Raw genomic sequence first — 24,427 nt, 5'->3', positions numbered from 1 at the left:
TCGACACCCTGGCCTTTGAGGTGCAGGGTGCCGCAGGGTTCAATTCTGTCCCCCATGCTATTTAACATCTACATGAAACCGCTGGGACAGGTCATCCAGGGGTTTGGAGTGGGGTGTCATCAATATGCTGATGACACCCAGCTCTATCTCTCCTTTCCTCCAGACTCCAGGGTGGCGGTTGAGGGCCTGGAGCACTGTCTGGAAGCAGTGAGGATCTGGATGGGGGCTAACAAGCTGAAATTAAATCCGGATAAGACAGAGGCTCTCCTGGTTCGGAAATCCTCGATGCAGGTGCTGGATTATTGGCTTGCTCTGAATGGGGTTGTACTCCCTCTGAAGGAGCAGGTCCGCAGCTTGGGGGTCCACCTGGACTCACAGCTGCTCCTGGATTCCCAGGTGGCGGCTGTGGCTAGGGGGGCCTTCACTCAGCTTCGGCGGGTGTGCCAGCTGCGTCCATACTTGGATCGGGCAGACCTGGCCACGGTGATCCATGCTACAGTGACATCGAGGTTAGATTATTGTAACACGCTTTATGTGGGCTGCCCCTGAAGACGGTTTGGAAACTGCAATTAGTGCAGAATGTGGCGGCCCGTGTGGTCACTGGAGCTAGGCGGTTTGACTCTGTCAGTCTGCTTCTCCGGGGACTACATTGGCTGCCCATTCGTTTCCGGGCCCAATTCAAGGTGCTGGTTTTGACCTTTAAAGCCCTATACTGCTCTGGGCCAGGCTATCTTAGAGATCGCCTACTCCCGTACAATCCGGCTTATCCTCTCAGGTCATCAGACAAGGCCTTTTTACAAGTGCCACCGCCCAAGGAGGTTCGTGGGGCGGCGGCAAGAAATAGGGCCTTCTCAGTAGTGGCACCAACATTTTGGAACTCCCTTCCCCTTGACTTGAGAATGGCTCCCTCTCTTGAGTTTTTTCGGCGAGGCCTGAAGACCCTGCTCTTTAAACAAGCCTTCTGATTCCATGGCCTTTTTAACACTTTTATATATCTTTTAGTTTCTTTTTGACAGGCTGGATTCCTCTATGATTGCTGTTTTATGCTCTTTTTATTCTGACTTTATTCCGACTACTGTCTTTATGGCCTCTGTTAATGTGTTTTTAATATGTTTTTATCTGTGTTAAATCATGCTTTTTAAAATTATTTTTACATGTTGTAAGCCGCCCTGGGTCCCTTTCAGGGAGAAGGGCGGGATACAAATAAAGTTTATTATTATTAAGTTTATTATTCTGTGTTGAAAGGGGTGTTTATAGGCAGATACTTATTTTTACCTTTAATGGATCTGCCCTCATTATCTTTTTGGGGAAAGTGGTACCAGATAAACTTAGGAGAAAAATTCATGTACTGAAATGTTAAATTAAAATTAAAACACTGATCCAAAATTAGCTGCAGTACACTTGCTCACAGCACACAAGTACAAACCATTCTGTGTCCTTCAAAGTAGCAATTCTGATGAGATACCAAAGCCAGGGACTAATAAAGAATTAATTGCAAATCTTATTGGACTAGCAAGGTATGAGATTGCAAAAGCTGGAGAAATGTCCAAGATCTTACATTACAGAGATTTCTGAATAGGACCTGGCAAATAGTTATTATGGAAAAATTGACCAATTAGGTCAGAATATATAGAGGAGAAATAAATGATCAATTTATGAAAATATGGCAGCCTTTGTTAACATATAGTGCTGAGTTGGATAGGAAGAACGATGTGGAAAGTGGTCTGGATTGCTGGTCTTTAATTTTTTAGGTAATGATATTGTATACAAAATTGTTGCCTCAGCAAGGCATTTCCTTTCACTTTGAACTTGGGTTCTCAGATATGTTAATATATACTAAACCTCCTGTTCTGATTGTTTTGGGAAGTTTTATGGGTTTATGGGAAAAATGAGTCTTCAGTCAGTGATTAGTGTTTTTTTGCTGGAGCGCCAATGCCTTTTGAACTTGGAAAAAAGAGTATTGTAGAAACTGAAGAACCTATTTATATGGTCACCCTAAATAGATTCCTTTTGTTCTAATTACAAAAAAAAAAAAAGATACCAAAGCCAGGGGAAAACAATTATGAACAAGCTTTAGCAACAGATTAGGATTGAGATTTCAAATTAGAGTCATAGTGGGCCATATAATACAGGACTGGTGAACTGGGAAACAGCTGCTTTTCCAGCTATTTAAAAAAATTTACTGCATCATGAGTTCTGTTCTTTGGGATGAAAAATCTCAACTGGGTTGGCTTCATGTTTTGCAATGTTTGTTTATACCATTTTCAAAAATAAAATGCCCAAGGTTTTAAAAAAAGATCTCATGCATACATTTATTTAGTTCAGGGAGGTCACTTAATCATGATATCTAAGCACTCATGGGTCTCCATCACCTTGTAGTAATATGGCCATTCCTCATGAGCCAGTTGACCAATTCCTTTCCTACAATACAGTTGGGATGTGTCCTCAGCCAGTAACGGTGATCCTGAAATTCCATCCCACTGTTGTGGTGGCATATTTTCTTCCACAGGTCCTTCAATTGGACGGAGTCCTGCAAGACAGAGCGATGACATATTTAGATAACACATATTTAGAGGGCTTAAGTGTTCCCAAGAGGGGGGGAAGGCACAATTCACATCTCTTGCAAGTTATTTACAAAGTTGTTTAGGAATGTATTGAAGTCCATGTAGCTTTATACACATTCATAAAGTACATATACACATACATAAAAAACCTAGTTGTTTCTGACTATGGTTAGCTTTTCATTCTTTTTTCCAAGAAAAACAAGACTATAAATGTTGAACTTCCTTCAGCAGACAGTTTGCTCATTAGGTAAAGAAAAAATGATCAGAACATTTTGAGTTCTTGACAATTCGAGGTATTATCGAGAGATAGCACTAGACTATAGCAATCAATCAGACTGTAAACAAGCTTAGAGGGGTAAATATTTAGAGAACATTTGGGTTTTTTCCACTGTGTTAAAACACAAAAAAAGTTTTGAGCAGTAGCTCCACCAGGAAGCTCCATCTCTATTGCTTTACAGTCTTGAAAGCTTAAAATGTAATTCTAAAAGCCATCCATGCTGCTTCCCTGGTGCCTGTCTCCCTCTCCCAGTATGTGGCTCCCTTTTCTCGGTGAACAATGGTGGGTTTGCATTAAAAGGAAATTGTAACAGCATGCCATTGTCCAGCATCTCAAAACTCCAGAGAACCACCGAACAAACAATGAAGAAACCAAGCACAAGAAGTTGCTTTCCCATACCATAAGCAGCAAGCCTTTGAAACCAATGTTACACAGGCTGCACAGGAATGGTGTAGTGATTCTGGGGTCAGACTTAGACCTGGAAGATCCAAGTTCAAATTCCCACTCAGCCATGAATCTTCCTGGGAGACCTTGGGCCAGTCACTATCTCTCAGTCTCACCTACCTCACATGGATGTTGTGAAATTTAAAAAAAAAAAAAGGAGGGAAAGAACCATTTACACACCACCCTGAGCTCCTTGGAGAAAGAAAGAGTGGTATAAAAACATGAAAAACAAATCACAAATCATACAGACATCTCCTCAGAAAGAGCAAGTTTAGGAGAGCTCATAAATGCATGCTCATCTGCAGCATCAAGTGACACACAGCCTGTTCAAGTCACTCATCACAAATGAAACCTATGGGATGCTTTCTGCATATCAAATAGACATAACCTCAAAACAATACTTCAAGGCATTAAAGCAATATGCTTGCATGAATCAGTACTTGGGCACTGGAGCAGCCCATACAAAGAGCTTAGAATATACATTATATTGCTTTATGTAATAGCATTCAGAAAGCTGCATTATACTTATCCATTAACACATATCAGCTAGTATCTTCTATACTAACTAGTATCTTCCCTTGCATGTTAAGAAAGCCACTACAAATTCTGTCATTAGACCTGCCTATATTATGTAGATGGTATCTTTAAGGGCATTTTTTTGAAACAAGCACGCATTTTCCTGTATCCAAGCTGAATACACTTGACTACTCACAAATTTCTTCTGAAGACAGAAAGGTACATGAATATATTTTCAAACATTCATGTAGGATTGTAGGAAGTATAGCAAGGAAAAACCTATCAATACCACCCTGGCAAGTTGGGATACCATTAACATTAAAAAAAACTTCTATCACACACCACCAAGGAGAACTTGGTGAAATCCAAGAAATCAGGTACTACAAAAAGGAGCCACAAGGGTCCTGATGACAGAAATAAGTAGTTATTAATAAGTACACCAGGTACCTGGTGTATGGTACCTGTACACCAGGTACTACACTATCACCAAGAAATCAGGTACTACAAAAAGGAGCCACAAGGGTCCTGATGACAGAAATAAGTAGTTACACAAAACGCAAGAGTTTGCTTGTACCAGAAGAATTTTGCGCTCATCCTCATTGGTCTCCTTCACATAGGTGCGATTAGCTTGTGGACTGACAGAGGTCTCGTAGGGAGGCACCATGGGAGACCCTGAACGATCCAGTGACAGGTTAGTAATGCTTGCTGATCTGTGGGAGAAATAGAACAATGCTTATGTTAAAGTTCTTAAGCCCGCTCCAGCCCTCTAAAATTAAACTTTAACAGAACAGGTCGCAACATTAAGGCAACTTCCCCACCCCTCTCTCACCAAGCCAATAAAGCTAACAGTTTTCAAAACCAGCAACTGCTTAACAAGAGAATTCTCAAAATCAAGAGAATTCTCAAAATCATATCAAGCTATGCTTCCTATATGCAATTCTCCCTCTCTTCTTCTTCATTCCTCAGACAAGGAAGAGTCTGCTCAATTTACTATCTTCTCACAGTTAACTCAAAAACAATACTTCTCAGGTCCAATTCACATGTATGGTGACCCCCACCACAAGCACTTGGGAATGCAGAAGTTCCCACCATCAGGCCCTGCTACCACTGGGGGGAAATAAGCACTTCTACACGAGGGTTGTGTGCAACCATCGCAATTGGCACACACTGCTAACAAAAAGAAGTGGCCTGACCTAACACAGAGGTGTAGAAACACAACAAACTCATCCAAACAGCTCTGGAAGATCACATAGAACATATGGGGGGAGCAATTGCTAGCATGACCTTTCCTACTTTAAGGACGGCATTTAAGGGCCAAAGATGCAATGATTGCATTTATTACTCCATATAACTGCCCCATTAGCAAGGAGCAAAGACCTTTTTTCACCATCAAAAGGAGGTAAAAATCAGGTGAAGGAAGCTGAATGCTGTCCATCTTCCCTGTGCTAAAACTACTTTTCTCCCAGCTGCCTCCTTTTACGCTGAAGTAAACATTAGATCTTGCTCCTGGCTTTATACACAAATGGGGCAGGCACATGAACAAGCAGCCCCTTTTACATCTAGTTTGGCCCTGAGCCTTTGGGTTCCCTTTCCTCCAAGAAAATAGTTACAATTAGAGTAACACCCGGAAACACATTCATAAAAACATAAGAAGAGCCCCGCTGGATCAGGCCAAAGGCCCATCTAGTCCAGCTTCTTGTATCTCACAGTCGCCCACCAAATGCCCCAGGGAGCATACAACCTGCATCTCAGTGCCCTTCACTGCATCTGGCAATCAGAGGCAGCCTGCCTCTAAAACCAAGAGCTTGCACATACCTGCTATGATTTCTAACCCGCAATGAACTTTTCCTCCAGAAATTTGTCCAGTCCCCTCTTAAAGGCATCCAGGCAAGATGCCATCACTACTTCCTGTGACAAAGAGTTCCATAAACTAATTACACGCTGGGTAAAGAAATATTTTCTTCTGTCTGTCCTAATTCTCCCGACACTCAACTTTTGTGGATGTCCCCTGGTTCTGGTGTTATATGCGAGGGAAAAGAGCATCTCTCTATCCACTCTGTCCATCCCCTGCATGATTTTGTATGTCTCAATCATGTCACCCCTCAGGCGCCTCTTTTCTAGACTGAGGAGGCCCCTGTAGCATTTCCTCATAGGGAAAGTGCCCCAGCCCAGTAATCATTTTGGTTGCTCTTTTGCACCTTTTCCATCTCCACTTTTATCCTTTTTGAGATTCAGACAAGAGTGTGGCATGATCAGACCAAAGGTCAATTATCCCAGTACCCTGTTTCCCAGGGTGGTCATCCAAATGCTTCCAACTTCTGTCAAGAAGGCAACCACCTTCCTTCTCTGTTGACCCCAGTAACATCCTGTAGTGGGATTTGTAGGTTCCTTTCAATCATGAAAGAAATCATCTTTACAATCACCCATTGAAAAACCTCTCCATCATATACAATTACCCTAAATCTTTATCCCAAGAAGCATTTCTGACTAGTTTCAGCTTCAAATTCTCTTTTGTTTTTTAAGACTTAGGGTGGTTGACAGGCTTCTCATTGAGAACAGCAAGTCTCCAGAATCACCAACAACACTAAAATGAAACTATTGCTTTACAAGTAATCCCCTAATGCTGCCACACTTGCTTTCCAGACTCTTGAAAGAAGAAGCAACTATGAGCTACTACCAGAAAGAAAGAAAGAAAGAAAGAAAGAAAGAAAGAAAGAAAGAAAGAAAGAAAGAAAGAAAGAAAGAAAGAAAGAAAGAAAGAAAGAAAGAAAGAAAGAAAGAAAGAAAGAATGAATGAATGAATGACAGAGTGCTCATTAGATATACCATAAGGCCAATACCACACTCCGCACCAGTCCAGGGCCTCAAAAGAAAGGACATTTCAGACCTGACCTATATTCCCACTAAGGCAGTGGTTCTCAAACCATGGGTTGCAACCTGATATTTTGTGGACAGCAGGGCTTCCAGGTAGAACCAGTGTGCAACCCACTTCAGCAGTCAATGTGGTTGTGTTGTGCCCCAGAATGCCTTGTATTCTGGGGCACAACCTGGAAGCCACAAGGCATTGTGGACTGCGGGATGATTGCCGTGGCCGACAAAATGGGTTGCAGCTGTAAAAAGTGTAAGAACCTCTGTTCTAAGGGTCTGTATCATAAGTCATTGCTAGGCAACTGGGAACGTCAAGTTCCAAGCTGCACAGAACTCTTTTGAGAGCTGAGGCTAAACAGTTTAAATGGAAACAGTGGATCTGACCTGAAAGACTTTTCTTCCAAACTCATCAGGTCCTGCTATGTTCTACCCAGTGAGCCAGTATGTTGGAAATAAACCCTATCTTCTCTAATATTCACCAAGACAATCTGTTCTGTCTGAAAACAACAGATTAAGGAATTTTTATGGAGAGCAGGATGCATCCCCTAACTTAGCGTTTCTTAAACTGTGGATTGGAACCCACTAGTGGGTCATGAACCAATTACAAGTGGGTCACATAGCTCTTAGCTCAACCGCCACTGAAAATATAGAGCTGAAAATACAGGGTACAGAGCTACTGGGAAGGATGGGAGAGAGACATGGTGCTTCGTCCTGAAAAGATGGATTGTGGGATGAGGGAGAGAAGCAGGCTGTGCGGTTAGGGAAGAATCCAAGTCTCCTTTCTGCTTTGACTTCCGACCTGGAGTGTTTGCATTTCGAGCTATGCAAAATAACAGCATGACTATACTGTGTAATGGGCCCTTTGGCTGATCACAGTTTAGGCATCTAAATTCTGGCCATGACATCACTTCCAGGTTAACATCATTTGCAGTGAATCCCAACAGACTGACATTCTAAAAAGTGGGTCCCAGTGCTAAAAGGCTTGAGAGCCTCTGCTCTAATTTATAATTCCAGAACAGATACAACACTCTGATCAAAGAGTGGCTATGAGAGTGAAGCACCTTTCTTCCCAATGCAGTAATTTTTTTGGAGTTAACCATAATTAGTTGCATTTGCAAACCTTGTTAGATTAGTGATTGCAAACTATGGTTTCACCCAATTAAAGTTGAAATTAAGATTGGTGCATATGTATAGATCCAAAAGGGGAACACAAGAGCAGGAGGCTGTGAGCTTCTTATCTGTATCCGGTCAGAGAAATATAGTCTAAGTTAGTGGTTCTCACAACTTTTAGACTGGGACCCACTTTGCAGAATGACAATCTGTCCTGCACCCACCGGAAGTGATGTCATCAACCTGGAAGTGATGTCATGGGCGGAAGTGACATCAAGAAGGAAGTGACATCACTATTCTCACCCAGTAGTTCAGAAACTGCAAATGACAATAGAAAATAGTCCAGCTCAGAAGCTTGTTTCAATTCTCACTGCACACACACACACACACACACCCCACTGCTACCAAGCATCCCACCTGTTCACTGTATTAAAGGGAGAGTATGTCATGGTGTTTTATTAGCTTTATTGGGTTATTTCTCAGCCATTTTCCAATAGCAAAGTATAAGGAGAAAAAACCTATTTAAACCTTGACACATATTTAAACCTTCCCCACTTCAGGGATCTGCAGAGGTTTAAGTGCCTGGAGGGGGGTGGGAAGGGCAGGGTTTAGGCTGGATGGACATGGGGGAAAAGAAGGGGTAATAAAAATGCCCCCACTTCAGGGATCTACTGAGCTTTAAGTGCCTGGAGGGAGTGGGAAGGGCAGAGCTGGGCTGGATGGGTGGGGGCAGAAGGGGGCTGGATCACAGAGCAGAGCTTAAACTGGAAGGAGATGGTGAAAGAGAAAGCAAAGCAAACAAACAAGCCCACCATTTGCAGGGAGAGGCTGCAGCCCACCTCAAGATAATCCAGCAAGGCTCCCTGAAGGCACACTTACTCCTGTGCAAGCCGCTCTTCTGCTCCTGGAAGGAGCTTTGAGTACACACAGGCAAGCTGAGGCAAAGGCAGTTCCAGCTTCAAGATGACTGCCTGCCTTGTTTGCCAGCCTCCAAGATGGCGTTGCACATACACAGAAAGCTTAGGTAAAGGCAGTTCCAGCTTCCAAGATGCGCTGCCTGCCTAATTTGCCAGCTTCCAAGATGGCCACACACATACAGAGCATGCTTAGGCAAACGCGGTTCCAGCTTCCAAGATGGCAGCCCGCATCATTTCGCAACCCACCTGACCTCAGGTCACAACCCACCAAGTGGGTCGCAACCCACAGTTTGATAAACCCCTAGTCTAAGTGTATCAAATGTTTACCATACAGCATTACGCAATAAAGTGTTTTAAAGGGTGAAAATGTATTTTAAAATAGAAACAAGTAGCCTTAACTTGAACAGAGTTGAAGAAAAACTGGTGGACTGGTTCTCTACCATTGATATAGGCTTCAAATGATTCCATATACAGCCATTACATGAGAAAAGTTATACAACAAACAGGAAATACTGCAGGAGGGGAAATCACATCATTATTTTATCATATGCTGCTATGTCCTTAAACAATAAACTAAAGAGCTCTTTTTCAAGTCAAACTGCATTAAAAGGCAGTGGATATAGAGGAAAATGACTATGGATCTGGTACAGTCATTTGAATAAGTACTGCGTTCATGGAAAGAAATTAGACTTGGTGAGGGGTATCTGCCAACCCCACACAAGGCTTAGATCATCTGTACTTCATCTGCTCTGGGAGAGTGGAAAGAACAGGAATCACTGAAAAGAGTCCTTATCCTGTCCACAGCCTTGGTAGCCAAGAGGTTACAGATGTGGTTTTGCTCCAAAAATACCTCTTTTCTAGTAAGCAAGTCCATGTACAAAGTTTTGTCAGACACAAGGTAGCAGCAAAAACTACCACAAAACATGTCCAGCTGAATAGCTTAACATTATAAGCAACATAAGAACATAAGAACAGCCCCACTGGATCAGGCCATAGGCCCATCTAGTCCAGCTTCCTGTATCTCACAGCGGCCCACCAAATGCCCCAGGGAGCACACCAGATAAGCAAGAACACTCTAGCTCTGCATAATGCACCAGTTTCTGCCTTCCAGGTAAAGTCCACTGAGACCCACCTGCAGTCCGTAATCAGCAAAGAAAAAAAATGATCTTCCACATTCCAAACCTTTCTGATACCACTTTACTCAGCACTGAAGCAAATTTGAAGTTAAGTCCAAACTCAGGACTACATACTGTGTTTACAGGTTTGTTGCCTTCTACGGGCTACCATGCAATCTTTGCAGCAACTACAGCCAAGTACCATTTTGGCATTGTTCCTTTACCAAAAAATGCACCACCACACCACTAGTGGCATTTTGAGGCCTTCAGGGTCAGCAGAAATAGGTTTTCTATTGTGAATATGAGCAGTGTGCCATTTCTACCATTTTGCAGAGATGCAAGTGTAAGGTAGGTTACCTGTTCCGAGCAGGAGACTTTCCTGCTTCCTCCTGAACTGCTACAAGACGCGTTGACAAAGTGGTAGATGAAGAATCTGCATGAACCAAGCTGAAAGTAAATGAAATTACATTTAAAACCACAAGTCAGTTACAATATTAAGCAATTTCTGCCCAATGTTGCATATATGCAACAGGGACCAAATGTGTACACCTGTGGGCTGGGCAAAAATGGGTTAAGGAAGGCCACTGCCACAAACACAATTCAGGGAAGTCTTGTCAATCTTAAGGAGTAGTGGATTTTTTTATTGTTTTTGCCTTTGATCCATCAATGCCACAACCTATGTTACATGATTGGACACTAAAAATAACTGTATAGCTGGATGGACAACACAAGATAGATATTCCAAGTGCTTGAAGCTTAAAATAGGCTCAGTATAAACAGATGGCAAAAAGGAATACACAAGTTACCAAGTCACTGGGTACCTTTGCCAGGTAAGGTCTTCTTCAAGGAAGATGTTGCGGCTAGCTTTTCGACTGCCGACAGGAGTTCGCGGTTCTCCGGGATCCAGAACTGATATGCAGCTGGGAGAATCAGACAGAGCACTCAAATCTTCTCCAATTGAGTTACTGTCTGTGGAGTGTGCGTAGCTTAAGGCTATTTTGCGACAGTAAGTGCAAGCTCTGAGATCACCTATGAAAAACACAAGCAAAGACAGAACAGTCTTGCACTCTGCTACAGTGAAAACCAGAAAGCAGGCCTTCTTTAAATAATAATAATAACTAGGTATTTATATACCACCTTTCTGGTCATTGGATTACTCTTCTGACTTTATTCAAGGCGGTTTACATAGGCAGGCTGTTTCTAAATCCCAGAGGGGATTTTTAAAATCACAGAAAGGTTCTGTCTTTCAAGAACCACACAACAATTCAGATGGAAATTTCTGGTCTGGTATCACTTCTGGCCTCCAGTTGCCTCCCACGCAGGCTGACCTTTCCTAAAGAACAGTGCAGTTCCCAGAAGAAAGAGCATGTGCTCACCTACCACATAGAAGGGAGTGGGAAGAATATCTAAGTGGTTGCTAACCACAAAATGCCAAGTCACCTACCCTAAGAAAAGACAGAAATAAGTTATTTTTTCTTGCACCTTGAGGAAGTCTCAGAAACACTTTGAGAAGCAGGGAAGACACAAAGAGCAAAGAGAGTAAAAGACCAGTAAGGTGCATAAACTGTCAATTTATTCTGCCCGGTGTGCATCAATTAAATATTAAGTGTTTATCAGGACACTGTAGAAATAAGAAAAAGTAAACATCATAAACTTGCAACTTAGAGATATTCCTCTCTTCATTTCAGCATGGAATGATCAGACATCAAGGATCAGACAGGACAATAATTTAAGGCCACCCTTTCAATACCAGTGGAAGTGGAGGGAGGAGGAGTCAACACTGAATGAACAGACATGTCTCCAGGGGCTCCTGGGAAACAGTTTGTTTTTCCCCAAATACTGCAGGTCTGAAGAGGACCTGAAGATCTTTGTTAGGAGAGACAAGATCCTCATTGGTACACGTATCTGGGAAACTGAAAGCCCAAGGGGGGGGGGGGCTTTCTTCTCAGAGAAATCCAACCATTTGTGACAGTACTGGGGGAGGTGCAGTGATCTGCACTGAAGCTGCTGGCTCCGTGCTGAGATGCCATTTGGAGAGAAAAAAAAGCATGAAGTGTAAAGTTTAACTTGGAAATTTAAGATAAGAAAGTGTTAATATTGTCCCCGGTTTTGATTGACTGATTTGGGTAAAAGCCCTGGATATATTGGAGGCGTTAATGAGAGACTTTTTAAGGAGGTTGAAAGTGCTCTTTTTCTCTGTCGTGGAATAAATTGGTGGTGGATTATAATTACAACTATAACTTGGGTGTGAACTAAAATCCAGAATTATTCTTGGACGTAACTGGATATAAATATAATTCTCATTAGATTTGAAACAGCTTTGTTTTCTCTGCATCAGAGATGGTAAGACTGTTTTCTTTCGTTTTGTTTTTCTCTCCGTTAACCGCACTGGACTGTTATCTGCAAGAGGTATGCAAGGAATGCGGATGGCAGAGTAGTAATGAGGTGGTGGAAGTAAGGAGAATAATACGTTGTGGACATCTAGTGGATTAGAGAGAAATTGCAAAATGGATTCTGTTCCAGAAATGTGGATACAGAAAATCTTGATTAATACGGAGAGATTGCTTGTCACGGAGCGACAACAGCTGAGTTGGTCCTCACAGATTCAAGCCAGTCTGGAGACTCTTTCCCAACAGATAGATGTGTGTAAGGAACAATTGGAAGATGTGAAGAAACAAGCAGAAGATAAACAAGGGAGTGAAAAAGCGGACAAGGAGGAAAATCAACAGGATGATCAACAGGACGAAGAAGAGGCGCTGATGGAGATCAAGAAAGATATGATGGACAGAGTAACAGGAGTGCACAAATCACAAAATTTGTTGGAACAAGGAGAAAATATATCCCAGTTAACTGGAAGAATGAACACACCCTATATAAGAAAGTGTGGATCTATCAGATTCTGTTATAGAGATAAATTATTAAAGATATTACAGGAGAAAAAATGGAAAGTAAGAAAGAAAAATAACCCTGAGGGGTAATTTGAGGGTTAAAGAAAACTGGAGGGTTTATTCAGCTGACAACAATGGCCCAAATTTATTTGAAGAAAAAAAGAATATGTATGAAATTGATAAATATGAATTAGAATTAAAAAGATATAGCTGGAAATGTAAACATGTGGAAGAATTGTTTTATATGTGGTTATTATGTCAAAGAAAAAAGTGTAATTAGATTGGAGAATTAGACTGGAGTTGAAATAGCTGAGGTGATAATTTTGGTAATCAGATTATTCTGTTTTAATATTAATGAGCAACGGAAGTTAGTTTACGCTTGGTAGAAAGTGAATATTTAGAAAATATAATATAGGGCATTGGGGGAAAATTACTGTATATTAAATAAATGGATAAATTAATAAGAGGTAGAAATAGATGAGTAAGTAGATTAGGAGATATAGTATGATTATACTATACATCGGGGGCACCGTGGGGGCCCAGTGTTTGGCGTATTTGCCTCAGGAGCCCCAGCAACCGGAGTTGGCCCTAGTAGACATCCATGGGTCTGTTTTGGACATTTTGCTGGTGCGTAGGCCATAGCTACTTCCTATCTTTCTTTGTTGGTCACTCTCATGCTTTGAAGTCTAACATGAACAAAAGAAACTGCTATTCTTTCAGAAGTAATTAAAGCATGAGGAAAAAGAATATTGCTATTTAAGCATTTTCCTTCCAAATCGCTAAAGATGCCCTTACTTTGCATTGAACTGCTAGCCAACATCTTGTTTTCAACATGAAAAACCTTCCCACTTAAAAAAAACAACTGAGCATACTACATCCCTTGAAAGAATTAATATTTGGATGTTAAATATTTTACCTGTGTAACCCATGAACTTTCCAGGGATTTCCTGGTTACAGCATCGGCTGCAGAAAATCTGTCCACATAACCGGCAGTGGTGCCTGCGCCGAAAGGTGGTGAATTTCTCACTACAATCATAGCACTCCTTACACTGGCTGTCTGGCATCCAGTACTGCTTGAGATCACTGTCCTTTGGAGGGAATTAAATTAGTCAAGGCACAATGGAAGACTCTACATTTGCATAGTATCCTTCTGCCTCCACAACTAAACAATACTATGTGATGTAATCTGATTATGGTTTGACATTTCCTCAGTCACAGGGTAAACTGGATTTGTCAGAGCAAGGGCTTCTCAGACCAAGTGCTCTATGGAACATTCTTAGATTATCATTAATAAATTTAGTCTAGCTGTAACTCATGCATATAACATATTTTGATCAGGCTCATGACAATTCCCCACAATTCCTGGAGTAAGCATGTTATGCTAATGGTTTACGTAGACAAATCTTCTCTGAAATCAACTGAGAACATTGAAATAAGTTTTTCCTGCCCAATACAGATGTGTTTTGCCCAAGAAGGAAATTTCCTAAAGACAAACTGCACAAGCACATGATGAACAACACAAACTTCCTCCTCCCTGTGCAGCCCAGTTTTGACCAGGTTTGCTGGCCCAAGCAGCTGTTTCCAGTTGTAAGCATGCCTCCAGCGCATGTGTTTCATGCTCACATAGCTTCATTCCAAGACGGCACTCATTACAGCTATGTGATCTGACCCAGAGAAGGCAATAATATTATTCTTTAGCTTAGAAAGGACGGAAAAGGGAGAATGGAAAACCTGGTAAACCAATTTTTTCGTGTGGCGCATTCTGCTTCCTAAGCATTTAGTGACTTCTGGAACAAAGCTTTTAATTCAGCATTCGCAAGAGAACCCGTAGTAACACACGTCAAAAGGCACTTCAATTCACTGTACAGCACAAACTACAGAAACAAAATGGCCCCCCACAAAACCCATGAATGAAATATTTCCCAACGCCACTGCATTCACACACCACAATACCTGGCTTTTTCCTTCCATGATTTCTTTGAGGCGCTTTAAGACTGTACTAAGGCTTCTGAGCTGGACAGCTGTTCGAGGATCATGACCACTGAGGGCTGGTTCTTTTCTTCGATTTTCTGAAACCAAAAGACAGTGGTTGCCATTTGAGGTACATGTTCTCTGGGTTCTTAAAAAAAGCTCTTTAGAACACTGAAAGTGCAATTCTAGCGTTTTTGGAGTGGGGGTGGGGAAGATGTTAACGCAAGCACGAAAGCCTTTTAATGCATAGAATAGCTACTCAGTACACCTTGAAGGATCCTATCCAGGCTGCCTTCTAGTGTGAAAAATGCTATATTTCAATGTTTTAAGTTACAGGGAGTGGCATCCCTTCTCAAACATTGCCAACATCAAGAAAGTTTTGATAGCTTGCGACTGTAACTTGAAGGGAGCCCAATTGATTTCCAGCAAATGAGCTTCCTACAGTGTGTAGATACACCATCCTTAGATTTAACCAAGAACTGCTTTTCTGGTAGCAGTGAAACTAGCTTTAGTAAAATCAGCCAACACATCTGGTTCAGGAGTCTAGCTCTAAAAACATTCTAAGTCAATGCTCCTGAAATTTTGAGTGCTGGGGTCAGTCATACATAGCAAATCATGCCACTGCCTTCCTTAGAATACACACACACACAAAAGCTAGGCAACTTTCATCACTTTCTCTGAAACTGTATCACATCACATCTGAGGTATTAAGAACAAATTAATACCAAGTGGATAAAATAGTTCAGTACATGTTGAAAATACTATTAGGAGTCTGACATCACTGTGTTCTATTACCAGAATTCAGTCAGAAAATCCTTTATCAGACTGGATCCCAGTCTGCAGCAATGGTTTAAGAAAAGCTTCCTATTATTGATTAGGGGTGGGAGAAGCTCACAAGCTGAGGGTCAGTTGGCTTTTCCTTGGCTCAGGAAGCAACCTGTTTATTACAGTAAGGCAAACGTGACATAAATAAACATTCAGAAATAGCAAATAAGTCTACATAGAGGGAGACAGAGAATGGGTAAATGATCAAGAAAGTCACAACTCTACCCCCCAAGATCCCACAAAACAACTGTGACCCAAGATGAAACTTCATGCATCAGCAGGGAACAAGGCAGAGAAGCTAAATAAATAAGCAGATGTTTGCTCTGAGCAAACTGTAGAGCAAGGAACAGAATTCTCAGAACTTCATCTTGCAAAAAAACTAAATAAATCAATGACAGGTCAGATATTTGGAAATCTGGAAACCTAACAGGAATTCACTAGAGAGAAATTCTCCATGCGTCACAAGCATATTTCTCAGCAAAAGTTCTCATGATAATCCTCAAAATTTATAAGGTTTCACTAGCAAAAGTGAATAAAGAATATTAGAAAAGTGAATAAAGAATAAAGAAAAGTGAATAAAGAATAGAATATTTAGGTTGGAAAAAGATGTAAACACTTCTGTAAACAGAAAAAGACTGAACAGTCAATAAAGCAATGTTATTTTATCATAAGCCTCTGAGAACTTTAGCTGAAGAGTGGCTAATACTAGAAATTTTAAAAACTCCCAAATATTAGCCAACCACCAAAGAAGGAAAAATAATGTTTTATTGAAGTTTAATGCTATCCAGGTTTACTTGCTATTTTAACATTCTTCAAATAGATGCTTAAAGTCTGCTAACCACACTCTCCTTGTAGCACCCCCTTTTACAGGGCTTTTTCTTCTCTCTATACATATATCCATATTTCTAAAGCTTTGAATTTCTTACCATTTGAACCGCTCTCCATTGGACACGCATTTTATTTTGCTCTCTCTTGCATAAGAGAAAAAACATGGCTACTTTGTATGTACTCTTTTATATATCACTGATGTCAGCAGGAATGCTGGTAGTTCAGGCAAAAAGCAGCCAAGTTAACTGTTGCTGTGCAACGAGGCCTCCGCTTTGGGAGGGAAGAGAAACAGAGTTTGCCTTTGTCAGCTTCGAATCTCTGTGCCATACTCCATTAACAGAAAATGACAACTAGTAAGATCTACTGGCTGGCTACAAGCATCGCCGAGAGTTCTCACTGAAATGGGATCTGACAACTTTGTCATGCTCCTTTCAACCTGAAAATACCAAGGGAAAGTTTAGACAAACTTTTTTTTTTAAAGTTCCAGTTGTACTTTTGACAGAACACAATGCTCCTACCACATTTCAAGTGTAGAGCAGGATGATTAGCAAAATGTAGGCTCAACCCAGACATTTATGGTAAAAAAGAATGATAAAGCAGAAGTTCACTTGTTAGTCATGATAAATATACTGAAAGTCTGAAAAAAAATGGAGTTTGAGGAAAAGTTGCCATTTTGGAAGAACTCAGATCTGTCTTTGAAAGCTAAAAGCATCCATGTTTCTGAAACAAACAGAATAGAATACAGATTGAGCCTCATTATTCGCATGGGCTATTCCAAGCACTCACATGGATCGCAAAAAATGCACTATAACAAATCAATTTAAAAAATAAAGTTTCTTCCCTCCTGTGATTGAAAAACAGCCTTGCTGACCTTTTGACTCTAAGAAGACAATTAAGACAATCCATCACTCAGTCATTCTCCAAGAGATTCACTCAGTCCCTCCCTTCACTAAAGCAAAGCTATCACCTTTCTTTCATGTGCTCAGGGGAAGGGAGGGGTCCGCTGGAGAGAGAAGGATTGATGGATTGCCAGTCAGCTGCCCCCCCCCCTCATTAGCGAGGCTATTGTTAAAGGACTGTTCAGTTTTTAAAACTGATTTTAAAGGGATGCATTTTCCCCTTCTCCAGGAATCAGTACATTCCTTCTCATTTGGAGGAAAAATCCATTACAGGTTACAAGCCATGATGTGTATGTGCAATTTCCTGATTTTAGAAATGAGCTACATGAGAATGCCAGATGTAAGGGAGGGCACCAGGATGCAGGTCTCTTGTTATCTGGTGTGCTCCCGGGGGCATTTGGTGGGCCACTGTGAGATAAACCTTTGTCATTTTCACACACCCCAGGTATTAACAGCTCTGGGGGTCAGATGCCTAGAACACCACACACACACCCCCGTGGGCATCCAGGAGGTGCAGAAGGTTTCCTGGATGCCTCAGGATCCACCATAGGGGGTGCGGGTTGGCACCTCCTCAAGGCATAGTACCCAGGGCAATGTACCCTCTGCCCCCTAGCTACACCACTGCTTCCAATACGAATTCCTTCATATACAAAAATAAACCGAGGTAAGATTTTCTTCATCTCTTCTAACACAACCCTATGCATATGCATCCAGAAGTACGTGTATTGGGGCTTAATACCAGAAAAGTATGTATAAAATGGCAGCCTAATTTAGTTATAGTCACTTGGCCACCCATCATACATGTGCTTATGTGCTTATGCTATACCGGTGAGGGGGAGGAGGGAAATCAGGGAAGGCTGACATTTCTGCAATACTTTTGAACTTCCATGAAATAGGAAAGATCTTAACAAGAGCTGCAACCCTCCTTTTGGACAGTATAGTATTTGTGCATGATGAGCAATCTTGTTAATATTTAAAATGCCAACTCTGCACCTGGACTCTCTGCCCAGATTCCCAAAGTGGAGAAGTACAGAAGCAAAAAGACTAGCTCACCACTTTGTTGCATTTATGCAATTTTTCCCATTGTGAACTCACACAGCATGAAGGAATGTGAACTCTCCAGAGGCAGTTTCTGGAAGGGACCATCAGGCCCAGCTGGGGAGACTGTTTGGCTGGGGGGTGGAGTCTGCAGGCCTGCCTGATTGCTCTCCTCCTCTCTCCCCAGGTATTTCCAGCTTGCTGGGCTTGCCAGAGGCGCGAGCCAAAGGGGCTCTTGGCCCGTGGCTCTTAGCCTGGGGCTCGTGCCCGGAAGATCAGGTACCCTCTCCGACAGCAGACCAACTAGCAGCAGTCAGATACCCTCCCCGTTGGTGGAGGCAGGGGAGAGAGGAGCAACAATTGTTTTTACAGCAGAGGATCCGCCTGCAGGCCAGTCTCAGAAGGTGGGCCTCGCCACATGTGTGTGTTCTCAGGAGGGAGCTCAGGGGAAGGGAAGGGTGCCACTATCAAGAGTGACGGGCCAGGGGAGATATGGCGGTGGGGGTCGGACAGGCCGTTACAGGAGAAGGAGAGTTAATCACAGGCAGATCATCTCCCCTTCTGGTCCCTCCCCCAATTCTCGGATGCCTGGTGGTCTTGGCAGTGAGTCCCTGGATCTGAAGCTGCTGCTTTTGAATGCCAGGTCGGTGAATAATAAGGCCTGTATCATCCAGGATTTGATTCTGGATGAGAAAGCCGACCTGGTATGCATTACGGAGACCTGGTTGGACATGGAGGGAGGCGTTAGTCTCTCTGCACTTTGTCCACCAGGCTTCCAGGTGTTGCAGCAGCCAAGACTGCAGGGACGGGGAGGGGGAGTTGCAATGGTCTATCGTGAGTCCATCTCCCTCACCAGGTGCCCTGTCCAGCAGTCTGCTGGGTTCGAGTGCCTGCATGTTGTGTTGAGAGGACCGGACAGGATTGGGATTCTGTTGGTATACCGCCCGCCCTGCTGCTCAACAGTTTCCCTGCCTGAACTGACTGGGGTGATCTCGGGGGTGGCATTGAAGGCCTCCCGCCTGTTAGTGCTGGTGGACTTCAATGTTCATGCCGAGGCCCCTGAGGTAGGTGCAGCTCAGGATTTCATGGCTGTCATGACAACCATGGGCCTGTCCCAGAAGATCTTGGCCCCGACACATACTGCAGGACACGTGTTGGACCTGGTGTTTACAGCTGGGCATGGGGCAGTGATCTGGATGTAGAGGAGATCAAGATCACTCCGTTGTCATGGACAGATCACTTCCTGGTAAGGTTTAGGCTGGTTGCGAATTCCTACCTCCGCAGAGGCGGGGGACCGTTTTCTATGGTCCGCCCCCGCAGGCTAATGGATCCTGAAGGTTTCCTGAGGACTCTGGGGGATTTTCCCACTGCCGAGACTGGCACCTCATCTGAGGCCCTGGTTGACCTCTGGAACGGGGAAATGAACAGGTCAGTGGATGAGATTGCTCCGGAGCGACCTCTGCCACGTCGCAGACTTGGAGCGGCTCCTTGGTTCACTGAGGAGCTGCGAATGATGAAGCGGCAGGGCAGGCGTCTAGAGCGACGGTGGCAGAAAACTCGTGATGAATCCGATCGGACACGGAGTAGAGCTCATTATAGAGCCTACTCCATGGCGGTGGTAACAGCAAAGAAATCATTCTTCTCTGCTGCCATTGCGTCTGCTGATAGCCGTCCAGCAGAGCTGTTCCGTGTGGTGCAGGGCCTCCTCCATCAGGCCCCACCAGTGGACCAGGAGGAATACACGGTCAGCCGCTGTGACGTGTTTGCGCAACATTTTGCAGATAAAATCGATCGCATTCGTTACGACTTGGATGCCACATTGACAATGTCTTACAATGTCCCCTTGGCAACTGCTTGTCCAGTGTTGTGGGATTCTTTTCAGCTTGTGCAGCCTGAGGATGTGGACAGACTCCTTTGGAGTGTGAGGCCGTCTGCCTGCCTGTTTGACCCTTGCCCAGCTTGGCTGATAAGAGCTGCCCGGGATGGACTGGCTGAGTGGACGGAGAGGGTGGTCAACTCTTCTTTGGGGGAGGGGACATTGCCGCCTGCTTTGAAGCGGGCAGTGGTTCGCCCCCTCCTGAAGAAGCCCTCCCTGGATTCCACTGTGTTGAACAACTATCGGCCAGTCTCCAACATCCCGTTTCTGGGCAAGGTAATTGAGCGGGTGGTGGCGGCCCAACTCCAGAGGGTCTTGGATGAAGCGGATTATCTGGATCCTTTTCAATCTGGTTTCAGGCCAGGCTTTGGGACGGAAACTGCCTTGGTCACCTTGGTGGATGACCTACGCCGGGGACTGGACAGGGGGAGTGCGTCCCTGTTGGTCCTGCTGGACCTCTCGGCGGCTTTCGATACCATCGACCATGGTATCCTTCTGGGCCGATTGGCCGAGCTGGGAGTTGGAGGCACTGTTTTGCGGTGGTTCCGCTCCTACTTGGAAGGTCGGTCCCAGATGGTGGTGCTGGGGGATGCCTGTTCGACACCCTGGCCTTTAAGGTGCAGGGTGCCACAAGGTTCAATTCTGTCCTCCATGCTATTTAATATCTACATGAAACCGCTGGGTGAGGTCATCCGGGGTTTTGGAGTGGGGTGTCATCAATACGCTGATGACACCCAGCTTTATCTCTCCTTTCCTCCAGACTCCAGGGTGGCGGTTAAGGGCCTGGAGCGCTGTCTGGAAGCAGTGAGGATCTGGATGGGGGCTAACAAGCTGAAATTAAATCCAGATAAGACAGAGGCTCTCCTGGTTCGGAAATCCTCGATGCAGGTGCTGGATTATCGGCTTGCTCTGAATGGGGTTGCACTCCCTCTGAAGGAGCAGGTCCGCAGCTTGGGGGTCCACCTGGACTCACAGCTGCTCCTGGATTCCCAGTGGCAGCTGTGGCTAGGGGGGCCTTTGCTCAGCTTCGGCTGGTGTGCCAGCTGCGTCCGTACTTGGATCGTGCAGACCTGGCCACGGTGATCCATGCTACGGTGACATCGAGGTTAGATTATTGTAACACGCTTTATGTGGGGCTGCCCCTGAAGACGGTTTGGAAACTGCAATTAGTGCAGAATGCAGCAGCCCGTGTGGTCACTGGAGCTAGGCGGTTTGACTGTCAGTCCGCTTCTCCAGGGGCTGCATTGGCTGCCCATTCGTTTCCGGGCCCAATTCAAGGTGCTGGTTTTGACCTTTAAAGCCCTATACTGCTCTGGGCCAGGTTATCTTAGAGATCACCTACTTCCGCACAATCCGGCTCGTCCTCTCAGATCATCAGAGAAGGCCTTTTTACAAGTGCCACCGCCCAAGGAGGTTCGTGGGGCGGCGGCAAGAAATAGGACCTTCTCAGTAGTGGCACCAACGTTATGGAACTCCCTTCCCCTTGACTTGAGAATGGCTCCCTCTCTTGAGACCTTTCAGCGAGGCCTGAAGACCTTGTTGTTTAACCAAGCCTTCTGACTTTATGGCCGTTTTAACATCTTTTATACATCTTTTAGTTGCTTTTTTACAGGCCCGATTCCTCTAAGAAATGCTGTTTTATGCTTTTTTATTCTTACTTGTATCTGACTACTGTTTTTATGGGTTCTGCTAATGTGTTTTTTAATATGTTTTTATCTGTTGTGAAATTATGTTTTAATCTGTTTTATATGTTGTTAGCCGCCCTGGGTCCCTTTGGGGAGAAGGGTGGGATAAAAATAAAGTTTTATTATTATTATTATTAACTGTATCCAAAACCAACAGTGCAGATGCACTAAGTCCCATTTCCCAAACCGTTATGTAACCTCCCCCCAGTCTGGCAAAATCAAGAGATGCATGAGGGAGTCTGTCTGCAGTTCCCCTTCCTAAGCCTCAGAGTCACAAATTCTACTACCTGAGATTTAAAATCGGGCAACAATGTCAGGTGGAAAGTTTTCTGGACCTTTTATCACTACCAAATGCATTATTTCATAAAAACAGGCTGCAATCCTGCATAGGCAGTCCTTACCTGGGAATACGCCCTGTTTTATTTAATGGGGCTTACTACTGAGTAGACATGCATAGGATTGCACTGTAAGTAACATAATGGATACAATACAGTCAAATTGGGCCATTCCAAGTTTTTCTTAAAAAGTGAATTTCTTTTTAAGGCAACTGGCTATGGGAAGTATAAGTTTGATGTTAGTATGTTAAAAAACTTTGAAGGCCCTGAACATGGCTTTCTGGATTAAAAACTTAACCATGTGCATGCTACTGCATGGTCGTATCTGAACAGATTCAATTGTTTTTAACAAGAGCTTCCACAAAAAGTTTTGAATTTGTTTGAACATAACATCTGAAACACATTCCGGGCCCTGATTTGTCGTTATCAGTCGAAAGAAGCAGGAGGATTCAGTGGTCAGCCAGGTTGGGCACTGGACAGGGGCCCATACTGAGAAGGTCCTAAAGAGCATCCAATGCAATGCATCATCAGGACCCAAGCTGGGGCACCACAGAGGGCACTGTACAGGGCTCTGTCCCAGGACCTCCAACACTCTGGCACAGGCACTGCTTGTGGACAAGTCTGCCTCTCTAATTCAGAGTGCTCTTTGACTGTGTCCAAGAGAGGCCTCTCTGTATCATGTTTACCTGCTTTTCTGTTTTTTTTTCAGGGCATGTTAAGTTTATCATGCAGCAATAAATGCCTGGATAGATGGCACTCTCTCCTCATGCCATGACTACAGCCAACAAGCAAAGTGAAAAGGTGCAATTCATGTAGCCAGCCAGCGCATGCCCTGCCCAGCTATCATTGAGGTGGTAAAACTGGGTCTGGGTTGTACTACCTCACAGGTGAGGAACTCTAGTCAGCTGACTCAAATCTGAGTTGCAAAAACACATTTTTTGTTTACACTCAAGTCACCTGTGTCGATGACATGAGCATTGACTCAAGTCTGAGGGCACTGATTCGGCACTTGGTCCCCATGCATACAGACTCGAGTATGTCTGAGTCTGGGTGTGCTTGCTTACTTTTTTGCAAAAGACCTGGTGGGGCCAGCATTCAGACTGGGCGAGCAACAGGGAAAGGTTAATGTTTTGCTTTTGCATCCAGAGTGGGGGAGGTGGGAACGGGCTCTCTTGCCCCTCTGTGAAGGAACCGATGATCACTGGATGAAGGATGGGCTGTCTGATTTTTTTCTTTGGGTGAGGTAGGGCAGAAGGAGGAGCTCAAGGGGGTTCTTGTCTTAGAAAGGAAAGGAGGCAGGGAACCTGGGGGGGAGGCAGTTTGTAGCAATCATGCTTTCCAACCACATGGCTTCTGTGAGCTCTGTTACTTGGGAGGAGGAAGCTTCATTGAATGACCTGTGCAAATGGGACTACTTCTGAGTATAGCTGCAAAGGACTGGGTCATACTGGTAAACCTCCCAGCTGTTGCAAATAACTGTTCCCTCTTGCTGCTTCTGTCCCAGCTCTCACCGTCTGTCCCACTCCCTTCTGCCTTGTTTACAGATGGGATAGGAACATCAGGGGAGTGTTTAAAGAGAACTCCAACTCCAAAACAAACACACACCCCAGCAGGAGCTCCACTTTTTTCCGTGGAGCCACAGCTGGCCTTTTAAAGGGAAAGACTCATGACTTAAGTCTTTTTGAGTCGCCACAATACTCTGGGAAATTCAGAAAGTCTCCCCATTAAGACTAGTTTTCAAGTCGAGTCACAGGGGGCAGAGACTGATGACTCAACTCAAGCCCCGTTGGACTTCCCTATCCTTGCTATCTCAGATTGCAGGTGCAAGCTCCTCTGCACCAATTTTAAAATCCTTGCACCAAGAAAACTGGCATTTTAAGGCGAACAGAACATCTCTTGTTGAAATGTCAGTTTTCTGCAAACAGGAATTAAACACAAAAACAGTTATACGGTAGAACATTCAAATCTTGTGAGCCCCCCCATCTTCAGTCTGACACGGTACAGCCTAGAGGTAGGGGTGCTGCTTTTTCCCCATATGAAAAAGTCCCCACTGTACTTAGAATGAGAAACTAGCACAGTTTGTGAAATTGGAACTTTGCACACATACAGCAAAACCCCTTCATGGGATGAACTTGAGCTGAGTAATAGTTTCCAGGGCTAACCTGGAAAGAACACTAAGATCTGAACACTAAGACTCGGAGCAAGGGAAATCCACCAGGGGTGTAAGTAGTGAGAAAGAAATTACAAGTTGGGTACTTGAAATACAGGGAA

The 24,427-nt window shown here is 43.8% G+C and overlaps 1 protein-coding gene across 2 annotated transcripts in view; it reads right to left on the bottom strand.

Annotated features, from left to right (window-relative positions):
* The window catches only part of PIKFYVE (phosphoinositide kinase, FYVE-type zinc finger containing), a 91,192-nt gene that overhangs the window by 55,934 nt on the left and 10,831 nt on the right, over nt 1–24,427 (bottom strand). For both annotated transcript variants that reach the window (XM_066625068.1, XM_066625148.1), the window contains exons 4-9: nt 14,653–14,768; nt 13,616–13,787; nt 10,633–10,840; nt 10,169–10,258; nt 4,376–4,511; nt 2,373–2,530 (exon numbers count right to left, since the gene is read on the bottom strand). In XM_066625068.1, coding sequence (XP_066481165.1) covers nt 2,373–2,530; nt 4,376–4,511; nt 10,169–10,258; nt 10,633–10,840; nt 13,616–13,787; nt 14,653–14,768 — 880 coding nt within the window. The remainder of the gene's footprint in view (nt 1–2,372; nt 2,531–4,375; nt 4,512–10,168; nt 10,259–10,632; nt 10,841–13,615; nt 13,788–14,652; nt 14,769–24,427) is intronic.

This window comes from Tiliqua scincoides, chromosome 1 (assembly GCF_035046505.1).
Source record: "Tiliqua scincoides isolate rTilSci1 chromosome 1, rTilSci1.hap2, whole genome shotgun sequence".
Classification (NCBI taxonomy): Eukaryota; Metazoa; Chordata; class Lepidosauria; order Squamata; family Scincidae; genus Tiliqua; species Tiliqua scincoides.
The sequence above is the reverse complement of the archived record's forward strand: the minus strand, read 5'-3'. Positions and strand labels throughout refer to the sequence as shown.